Genomic DNA, 10,740 nt, shown 5'->3' on the forward strand with positions numbered 1-10,740 from the left:
TCCCATAATTCAGAAGACTCGCGTGGGGTGGGTTTTAGGCGGACAAATGAATATTGGCGCACAACGAGCCGGTGTCAGAATGCGTGCCTTACACACATCCGTTAGTAACTCGTAACTCCATAAGTTGAGATTGATCGCTTCTGGCAAATCGAGGAGTGGTAACGGCTACACCAGGGAGGAGCAGGCGTGCGTGGATCACTTTATGCGCAACGTGTCGAATAGCGGGAAGGACCGATATATCGTGGAGTTGCCTCTCAGAAGGGATATAGTTCAGCGACTCGGCGAGTCGCGCAAAACTGCCATGAAACGTTTTCTGGGACTGGAAAAACGACTCAACCGTGACTCCGTCTTGAAACGTGCTTATGTAGATTTTCTGCGCGAATATCTCTTGTTGGGACATATAAGAATCGCACCTGCAAGTCCGACCGGAAGCAGACCCATTTACTTACTCCATCACGAGGTAATCAAGGGAAACGGGTGACGCGCCAAACTGCGCGTGGTGTTCGATGCGTCGTGCAGGACAGACACGGGGGTATCGCTTAATGAGGTTCTTATGACGGGCCCGGTCGTTCAGCAAGAACTGTTTTTAATCTTAATACGATTTCGTGCATTCGTGTACGTGTTCACCGCGGACATAATCAAAATGTACCGGCAAATATTGCTTCACGAATCGCAAACGCATATGCAACCCATATTATGGCGCGAGGATTCGGATGCTCTGATTAACGAATACGAATTCCTTACCGTAACACACGGGACGAGTTCGGCATCATTTCTGGCCACTAGATGCCTTCAGCATTTGGCACAGAGGTGTGCATCCGAGTATGCGGTTGGAGCAAGATGCGTCTTACGAGACTTCTACGTGGACGACTTGCTCACCAGTGCCGACACTATACCAGAATTGAAACGCGCGCGCGAAGAAATGGTTGCGTTATTGAGGCGCGGACATTTTGAGTTAGGAAAATGGGCATCCAACGGCCGAGATTTACTGCAGGACGTGGAAGGCGCGACAGATACAAGCATAGCGTTGGGCGACAATTCAAACTCCAGGATCTTGCATGAAACCCGGTCGATGACAATTTTAGATTTAATTACGACAGCGACTCACCTACCAATCATATAACGAAACGGGCTATATTATCAGAAATCGCGAGTCTATTCGATTCGTTGGGGCTGCTGGGGCCACTAATGGTCGTGGCAAAACTAATTCTACAGGACTTGGAAGTCTCAGGTCGAATGGAACGAATCGCTGCCTCAGAATATGCATTGTCGGTGGTTGGGGGTGAAACGGCAGCTGGCGCATTTGGGCGAGCTACGCGTACCGCGCTTTGTCGGGTGCGTGGGCGATGCCCGCGTAACACAACTGCATGGCTTCTGTGAACGAGCGTATGGCGCGTGCGTTTACGTCAGAACGCAAGTGTCCGGGACATGCCGGGTTCGACTGTTAGCTTCTAAGTCGTGGGTCGCGCCTATCAAAGCTATATCACTACCCCGTTTGGAGTTGAGCACAGCTTTACTATTGGCAAGACTAATGGAAAAAGTTCAGGCAGCAATAGAGTGCTTGGGAGCTAGAGTAGTCTTATGGTCGGATTCCACTATCACATTGCAGTGGATTCTCCTCTCTGAGTCTCGGAAGTGGGGAGCGTTTGTAGCAAACCGGGTGGGAGAAATCCAGCGTACAACAGAAAACGCAGACTGGCGGCACGTGCCGTCCGCGGAGAATCCGGCCAACGTGTTTTCGCGCGATGCTGGTTTGGCGGTCTTAACTCCAGCGGTCTTGTCTCCAGCATGTGGTGGAACGGTCCACCGTTCTTGCAGCTTGACGAGGGGCAGTGGCCGACGAGAAAAATTGAACTATCAGAAGAATTGCCGGAGCAGAAAAGAGTGATTGCCGCCGTCGCGAGCGAAGGTCGATCAGTCGTGTCAACATTGCTAGAAAAATATTAAAATTTAGAAAAAATACAGCGGATAGTTGCCTACTGCTTGAGAGTCGGGGATTCGCGACAAACCGAGACCAGAGAACCTCGCATTTCTCATTGGGAGATGACCGCGGCTATGCGAGTCTTAATACGTTCCGTGCAGCGCGAGTCGTTCCCGAGGGAGTATCGACGTTTGAGCGAGGGCCAAACAGTCGACGGCGGAAGCCGTATTCTATCATTAACGCCGTTTATCAATGAGCATGGAGTCATTCGCGTGGGGGAAAGGCAGAGCGACATTGCCGCCGGACGTGTTACACCCTATGCTGTTGCCGAAAAGTCACACTCTCACGATCCTCATTATTCGCAGGGAACATATAAGAAATTTGCACGCGGGACTCCAGGCCACGACGTGCGCTGTGCGTCAGCGCTATTGGCCTTTAGCGGCACACTCGACGCTCCGTAAGGTGATACACAAGTGCGTAACGTGTATCAGATGTAAGCCGGTAGCATCGCAGGCGATAATGGTGGACTTGCCCGGTCCACGCGTGACGGTCTCGCGACCATTCACACACACACAGGGTTGGATTATGCCGGCCCGATTTTGATAAAAGAATCAAAGAAGCGTAACGCTAAGATGCTCAAGGCATACATCGCCGTATTCATATGCTTCGCAACAAAGGCCGTACATTTGGAAATTGTAAGTGACCTCACATCGGAGGCATTTCTAGGGGCTTTCAAGCGCTTCATGTTGCGTCGCGGTAGGCCCGCACGCGTATACTCCGACAACGGCACTACATTCATCGGAGCAAACAGACAAATAAAAGAAATGTACGAACTTGTCAACAACGATCAGGTGACGATACGGCGGTTTGCGCAGCGAAATAAGTTCCAGTGGAACTTTATTCCACCCCACGCCCCACATTTCGGGGGTTTATGAGAAGCGGCGGTAAAATCCGCAAAGTTTCATATGTATCGCGTGGTCGGTAACGCCAATCTCACGTTCGAGGAGATGGAGACCGTTCTGTGCGAAATCGAAGCGGTGCTAAACTTGCAACCGTTGACACCTCTCAGTGAGGACGCTAGCGACCTTACGTGTTTGACTCCGGGTCATTTTTTGGTTGGTGCAGCGCTAAACAGTTTTCCAGTTACAGATTTGACAGCCGAGAACCCAGAACGGCTACTGCGCTGGCAGCGAGTGAAGCAAATGCGCCAGCATTTCTGGAGGCGTTGGAGCACCGAGTACATACATACCTTCATCGAAAGGAGGAAGTGGAAGGCGAACCAGGGCGAGCAATTAAAAATTGGCCAACTCGTACTAATTCAACAGCCAGGACTGGGGCCGTTGCAGTGGCTTCTAGGCCGAGTAGCGCAAATACATCCGAGAGCAGATGGTATCGTTCGCACAGCTACGTTACGGACTAGACAAGGACAGCTCACGAGGCCGTTGACAAAGCTGGCAGTACTTCCCATCGGAGACGCCGACTGATCTTTTATTCGAACAATTCTGTCTTGGTGTTTTGTTATTTTATTTATGTTATTTAACGTACGCATTCTGCGCTATTTATTACGATGCTTCTGATTTTATATTGTATGAGGCGCGTTGGCGTGTACATTCCTTTTATTTATTTATTTATTTTTGATCTTATTTTACGTTATGTCACACGCGTCTATCTTTTATTTCTTCGCACTATTGCATGACGCGCTTACCTTACTTTGTATTATCTCACGTTAGTGCGCGCTTCAATATTGATCGCTATTTTAAGTTGAGTGAAGCGTATTGTTAGAATCAGGATTTCATAGCTGAATTTTGCATGAAAATTTTGCATGCAATTTTGTAACGTAGTCAATTAATTGCGATGAGTCAAGATAATGCGACGTTGGTTTTGAAGACATGCCCTTCAAGGGGGGCGGGATGTTTCGCACTTATAACGACTATTTGGCGACAGCCAATCAAAAAGCATGATCTTTCTGTCGAGAGTAGGTTACATATGATTTGTTAAGACAAAGACGTGGGGGAAAAACTAAAGATATAAATAGAGCGCTCTCGCTCTCGTTCTCGCTTATCCTCACAAGTCATATAAACACTCCGCTGCTGTAAAAGACTGGTACATCACATCTATACGACCTTGTATTTGACGAGCGGTCGAAGCTGGATTGTCGAAATAAATCCTGGTACAAGGAACGGAATATTTTATTATTCGACCGGTGGATTCCAGGTATCGAGTACCTATCCCACGGTGCATCCCGTTAGCAATCAAACACTGGGACAAGAACGCGTCGACTTACAACCGACGCACAAGTTCTTCAAATCAAACAATAAGTTAAACCTTTTTTCAACTAAATTAAATTAAATTTAACGGTTTATAAAATTAATTTAGTTACGTTAAAAGTTACATAATCAAAAAACTAACTAGTTAAAAGTTACGTGTAAATAAACTTGAGTTATTAGAAATTAATTTTGAAAAACATTATTCATATTAATTTACAACATTGTAATTTTATAAATTTAAATTACTCAAAACAATTATAATATGAATGAACAAATTTAATATTTTATTTGTATATTAAATTTGTATAATATAACAAAGAAGTCTTATGTTTGATATGAAAATGTATTTTTCTCTTACATTTATTTCTTATACATAAATAAATTTTTTACTTGGGGAAAAAAGTTAATGAATTAAAGTTAATGTGTTTTAAAAATAACTTAACAATTAAATCATTAAAATTTAACTAAGTTAAGTTAGGAATTATTAACTTCAACTTTATTAATTTTTAACTACTAATTACTACCCATCTACCCAACCCGGCTATATTCCATTCAGACGAAACACTATTATGGAAGTTAAATAATCCGCGCGCGCGCGCGCGCGTGCGTGTGTGCGTCAGAAATAAGATACTTCAAGCTTTAGGGACGTAGAAACGGTCAAGAAGAACAAAATAGTCACATCATTTTGCGATATTTGCTATAATTATGGAATTATAAAATAAAACGTGAGAACCAATGTTTGGTTACGCCGCGCTTTGCATAGCCGATTGCATCTTGTTCGGTGGCGGCGATGCGTGTCGAAGGAAAGGTCTAAATTAGACCGTGAGGAGTCATGGCACCTTCCCCTCGCCGCGCGACTCCATCACCGAACGAGATGTGATCGGTTACGCAAGGCGCGGTGTAACCGAACATTGGTTCTCACGTTTTATTTTATAATTCCATAATTATAGCAAATATCGCAAAATGATGTGACTTTTTTGTTCTTCTTGACCGTTTCTACGTCCCTAAAGCTGCTTGAAGTATCCCATTTTATTTTGTAACAACCGTACTTCGCGCACGGACGGTTGGCGGTGCGGGAACGGGCGCGAAAGGTCGCCTGGAGGAATTAGACGTTGCTTTAGGTCAATATGAAACAAAGAACGTTTATCCAGAACTTAAGACGCGGTGAAACCTGTATAAGTCTCGTACATATATGGTCGGTAGTACGCAGTACTGTCGGCGGTGAGGCAATCCAAAAGTCCGGAGCCGGGCGGTAATCAAAACGCGGAGCTTAACTAGTAATAAAAACGCGCGGATGGACGTGACAATAAACTTCGGAAATTTATTTACATGATCAGTGAACGCGGTACGGAAATCTATTTACAGGCTATTTATACAGGGTGATTCAGAACGACCCATGTGTCCCTGTAAAGACGTGTTCTTGGATAAATTCTGAGACGATTTTTCCTGTACGAAAATTTTGTCCGACGCTTACTTTTTGAATAATAAGAAGATAAAGTTAGAAAATCACGGGCTGTGTACACATGGTAGACAAAGGCGGCGCAACTCACCGTCCGACGCGGGCGCTTACCCGTATCGGACGGTGAGTTGCGCCGCCTTTGTCTACCATGTGTACACGGCCTGTGATTTGCTAACTTTATCTTGTTATTATTCAAAAAGTAAGCGTCGGACAAAATTTTCGTACAGGAAAAATCGTCTCAGAATTTATCCAAGAACACGTCTTTACAGGGACACATGGGTCGTTCTGAATCACCCTGTATAGCGCACCTGCCGCGCGAGACGCGGTTCGCGGAACGGCGTTGGGTCCTTTTCTCGGAACCCCGGCGGCCTTGTTGTTGTGATCGTGAAATCAGTGTTTGCGACGCGGTGTGCTGTGCGGTAAGCGGGTTGCGGCGCGTACACGGATCGGTGTGTTGACTTCGGTTTTCGCGCGGCCCGTTGCGAGGTGGTTAATACCGATAGTGATCGCCGGAAGACACTCCCTCACGCTAAGTGCGCTTGGTGGAGGCACGGAGCACCGTACCCCCGTACGTGAGGTGGCGTCAGACTCGGGAGGCTTAGAGGATGGAAGTCGCTTTTTCGTCAAGTCATTCTGTCATTTGCCGTGACAGGGCCCAAGTTTTTCTTGAGCCCGGTTTGGCGAGTCGGGAAGCGGAGTCGGGATCGGAGGCGGAATCAGTTGCGAGCTAAGTGGCTTAGCGGAGACCAAGGCGCTCGATCTCAGTAGCAACCTAGGAGCTTCTAGTCGGCGGACCGGCCAGAAACGGATAAGGTCTCTGCCTCCGGCGAATGTCGCCTTATATACCTGAAAATCGTGGCAAGGAGATGTGCGGCGTGTTACGGCGGAGCGGTCCAGCGGCAGCATCCCCGCCACTCGATCTCGGGTCTCTCGCTTCGAGCCACGCGCGTAGAGCGTGACTGCGGACGGCGCGGAAACGAGAGCGCGTGCGCGCGACGAGTGCGGGAGCAATCGCTCGTTCGCTCCGATGTCGTGTATCTTATTAGGCGCCGTGCGCCGTTAATTGCCGTCCGGCGGGTGTTGGGCCGGACGGCTGGGACGGTTAGGCGGTCCGGAGGGGGAGGGGGGTCGGAAGGCGGTTCGTTACAATTTTATAATTCGTTTTATTTTATAATTCCATAATTGTAGCAGATATCACAGAATAAAGTAAGACTTTTTTGATCTTCGCTTCTACGCTCCTACAAATCAGTCGTATCCTACTTCTGGGATAGACCTTCTCGGACCTGTAGAGAGAGAGAGAGAGGGAGGGGGGGAGAGGGGGAGAGAGAGAGAGAGACTGACTAACTGACTGACTGATTGACTTAGCGTTTATTATTATTTTAGGGCGTAGCCCTCTAATAATAAAATACAAGAAAATAATTTTAAGATAGAGTACAATGTAGGTAACAAAAATAAACAAAATAAAAAGAAAAGAAGAAACAATAGACGTAAAAGTACAAATAAACTTAAGATAAACAAAACTTAAAGTAAAGATATAAAAGTAAAAATATGAAATAAAATAAAATAACAAACTTAAGGAAATCGTCTCACTTACAAAAAGTAGCATCTTTACGCAAGGACGGAAGAAAAACGCAATGAAAATAAGAGCATAAGAAGAGAACTAAAAATAAAATAGAAAATAGAAATAGTAGAGTTGAGTGCAAAGGAAGAGGAAGTCAGATAAGGTGAGCATGAGGTGTAGTGCGAGAGATTGAAGTGTGAGCACGGCAGGGTGTGCCGATAGTAGGAAGGACATCGGAGTTCGATGTCGCTCCGGGTAAGGTAGGAAGAAGTGGAGAGAAAAAGAGTTAAGAGTGAAGAACGTGAGGTCAGACCCCACCTCTCCACCACAGATGACCGAAAAGAAGTTTCTTAAACGATGTTAGGGAATACTGTTTAATATGTGGCGGGAGAGCGTTCCACATAGTGCAGCCGGAGAGGAGGAATGAATGCTGATATGTGGAGAAAGAGAGAGAGCGAGAGAGAGAGAGAGAGAGAGAGAGAGAGAGAGAGAGAGAGAGTATTAATAATAATTAACGAGATTCACCTTTTCACTCATGCTTTTTTAACAGATAGTCTGGGTCAACATAGCCCTGGTCTTGACTTATTTCCCATTTTATAAAACAAACTATTTTCTACAATGTACGAACTACACGTAACACGTTTCTTCGTGTAACACAAATGTCTATATAATAAAAACTTTTATTATTTCTTCACACTTCCATACACTTATTACTCGTATAGTACACTTCTCAGTTGTACAGTACACGCAATGTGTATCAGGTCGCGAGACGACGAAAGAAGTGAAATCAAGTCAATGACTGCTGACCATCTCGTCGCTGTTTTGTTTACGCGCATCAACCGTTAGCGAAATTATGCGACTATCTTTGCGCATGCATGAAACCAATATTATCTATTTACTTTGGGTTTGAAGAATGTGTCAATTTCTAATGCCGTTTCTAATTTTCATTTTGTAGCTATCATATTGTAACACATTTTCAGAAACGGGACTATTCCGAGATTAAAAGTTTTTACTGTGTGATTTACAATTAAAATGTACATATTAGTACACATTTATAAATTTAGCATAAAGATATGTTACGTTTGGCGAGAAAATTTTTATTTTTCCGCGCCATCCGTACTAATAATAGCCTAATTAGAATCCGGAAACATCCTTCGATCAATTAGATAAATCCCGCATCAGTATCATAAATCGATATCGCTCGATTTCAAATCTCATACGGCTTGGCTGCATCGCAGTGCCGTCCCCTCGACGCGCAACACCCGTGAGCGTCCATCGGCGCGAGACAAACATCGTGCGTGCCGACCCCTCGGCTCGCGATACCGCCAAGCTCCGCGCGTTGGAATTCTATTCATCTTTCCAATTTAATATAAAATATTAAGAACGGCAAATTTATAATTATCGAAACGTGATCCACTCATGGACGCTTCCCACTGCTGCGCCATGCAACTCCGATCGAAACAACTCTAAAATCACGGCCAATAAAAATGCCAAATAATTTTGAATCATTTAATATCTCTTACGAACGATAATAAAACTTTAACTTTTTATACGTAAAACTACTGCATGTGCTTGGCGCTATCGCCTCGCACATTCTCAATTCTAATATAAATTCTATTAAATTCTATTAATTTTCTGAGCACTGGATTTTGCGTCGGGGCTTGGTATGCGGTACCCCCGCGAGTCGCGATCCCCAGAGAAGTCTACAAGCGCTCGCGGGATATAGGCGCAAGCCGCGCGGTCGCGGAACGGGGCGGGCTTCTAAGGGCCACACGTTACGAAAAACTATCGCTCCGAATTTTCCGCGAACTTGAGGAATCGTCTCGCGACCTCTTGCCCATATCCTTGCCTATATAAGGAGCGAAATCGGAGCTCGAAATTCAGATCAGTCTTATTGGTCGAGCGAGATTCGCTGCCATCGGCGACCGCCAACGTTCAGAACTCCAGGTACGATCGCAGCGACGGGAGGGTTTTACTCCTGACGAAGACATCTTCGTGGTGGCCCCGGTCGGATCGCCTCTTTTCCTCTCCCTCCTTCCCACCAGAGATCCTGAGGGTTGAATCACACCTAGCATTAGCTAGAGTGTGGCCTCACTCGTTTCTCTGCCTCCTTCCCTTTCATCCGAGCATTGGAGAAGACTCGCGAAAGCGACTCTCCGACGTCTCCCCTCTCTCCCTCTCCAACGGCGTCGAAGAAGACTCGCTAACGCGACTCTTCGACACCATCCTTCTTCCTCTCCTATCCCGTCGAGGAAGATTCGCTAGCGCGACTTCTCGACGCATTCACCGTCCCCTCTTTTCCCGAATAACATCCACCTCAAAGGGGGCGTTCTAACAGGTGTCCACTCCGACCCAGCGGATTTGTCTCTCACATCGTATACTCATATTTTTCAATTACTTTTCAATTACTAATTGTAGATTACTAGCGCTGACTTTACCCTTTCTAACCATCTCTTCAGCAAAACGATAAGACTTACAAGTACTCTTATTCCACACGTTCATATTCAAACGTGGCAATCACTCGTAATTAAATTATCATGTTTTTCCTCAAGAAAATATGGGCAAACGCAGGGCCCACCGTGCCTATGCGGGAGGCCGTAAGCGGTTCTTCAGACGTCTGATGCGCAAGTTTCATACTCCCGGGGAATTCGACCCTTCCGTGTTCCCTCCCCCGCGTCTGAGTCCCCTGCCTTCCCCGGAGGAAGTGCGGAGAGCTTTAGAAACGGAACGGGACTCAGTGTCAGAACCAGTAACTCCCTCGACGGCACCGAGCGTTCACCCACTTCCAGAGCGGGAACCTCGAGCCTCCACAGTTACTTCGCGGAGATCCCAGACGCGATTATCGTGCGAGTCTGCGCATTCGGTCCCGATCCGAATCCCGACGCGCCCGATCCTCCTGTCCACGATGACTAGGAGACCGACGGGGACCAAACCACCCCCTCGCTCCAAACCGCGCGTCATCGAAGATGTCAGAACAAACTTCAAATTAATTAGGAGCTCTACCGGGTATGTGATCGTCGTCGATCGCCCATCTTCTCTCGCTCGATGAAGGAACCTATAGTTATTATCAGAAAGATTCGTACCGCAATGAAGTTACTATTTTCTACGGAACTCACCCAGAGGATATTTAATTTCATGTACTCGCTAATTCACAAATATATCTACATATTATATTTCTAACCCAATTGCTGCTTGTATTATTTTCTTTCTCCTCCTTACCCCGAATGCTTGCTCTGTCATTCATCTAACCCCATGCCAAGCTCAATCACGCATGTCCGACCTCCTTCGACTTTAGTAAAAAATTCATTAAACTTTCCCAATTTCACTGCGTATTCATTACACAATTACATATATATATATATATATATATATATATCCTCTCAAAATATCTCTTAGTACTTGCACAAACGAATTGTCGTGCGTCGGGGCGTGTCACCGCACGATTCCGAGGCTCGACTGGTGACAGCGGTGGGATACCAAAATACCCACTCATTCACTAAAACTAACTAACGAACAAGATCTACGTCCCGGG

At 46.1% G+C, this 10,740-nt stretch overlaps 3 protein-coding genes across 3 annotated transcripts in view; all 3 read left to right on the top strand.

Annotated features, from left to right (window-relative positions):
• The window catches only part of LOC105203290, a 3,880-nt gene extending 3,399 nt beyond the window's left edge, over positions 1 to 481 (top strand). The window contains exons 3-4 of the mRNA XM_039454516.1: positions 1 to 27; positions 157 to 481. The exon at positions 1 to 27 is cut by the window's left edge and continues 1,253 nt beyond it. Of these exons, the coding sequence (XP_039310450.1) occupies positions 1 to 27; positions 157 to 481 (352 nt within the window). The remainder of the gene's footprint in view (positions 28 to 156) is intronic.
• Positions 482 to 643: 162 nt separating this feature from the next.
• Positions 644 to 1,888, top strand: LOC105203289. The gene is made up of 2 exons (XM_011172064.1): positions 644 to 1,068; positions 1,216 to 1,888. Exons 1-2 carry the CDS (start codon positions 644 to 646, stop codon positions 1,886 to 1,888), a joined length of 1,098 nt encoding a protein of 365 aa, XP_011170366.1.
• A 1,040-nt stretch (positions 1,889 to 2,928) lies between these two features.
• LOC105203288 lies at positions 2,929 to 3,405 on the top strand. Its single transcript, XM_011172063.1, has one exon. The coding sequence runs from the start codon at positions 2,929 to 2,931 to the stop codon at positions 3,403 to 3,405; it is 477 nt and encodes a 158-aa protein (XP_011170365.1).
• Positions 3,406 to 10,740: the final 7,335 nt, after the last annotated feature.

This window comes from Solenopsis invicta, chromosome 10 (genome assembly GCF_016802725.1).
Source record: "Solenopsis invicta isolate M01_SB chromosome 10, UNIL_Sinv_3.0, whole genome shotgun sequence".
NCBI classification, from domain to species: Eukaryota; Metazoa; Arthropoda; class Insecta; order Hymenoptera; family Formicidae; genus Solenopsis; species Solenopsis invicta.

Bases quoted from the DNA above. Each gene is read 5' to 3' on its own strand.
- LOC105203289 (XM_011172064.1), top strand. From the start codon at position 644: ATGTACCGGCAAATATTGCTTCACGAATCGCAAACGCATATGCAACCC. The intron at 1,069-1,215 runs GTCGATGACAAT...CTAATTCTACAG, and splicing joins AGGATCTTGCATGAAACCCG to GACTTGGAAGTCTCAGGTCG.
- LOC105203288 (XM_011172063.1), top strand. From the start codon at position 2,929: ATGGAGACCGTTCTGTGCGAAATCGAAGCGGTGCTAAACTTGCAACCG.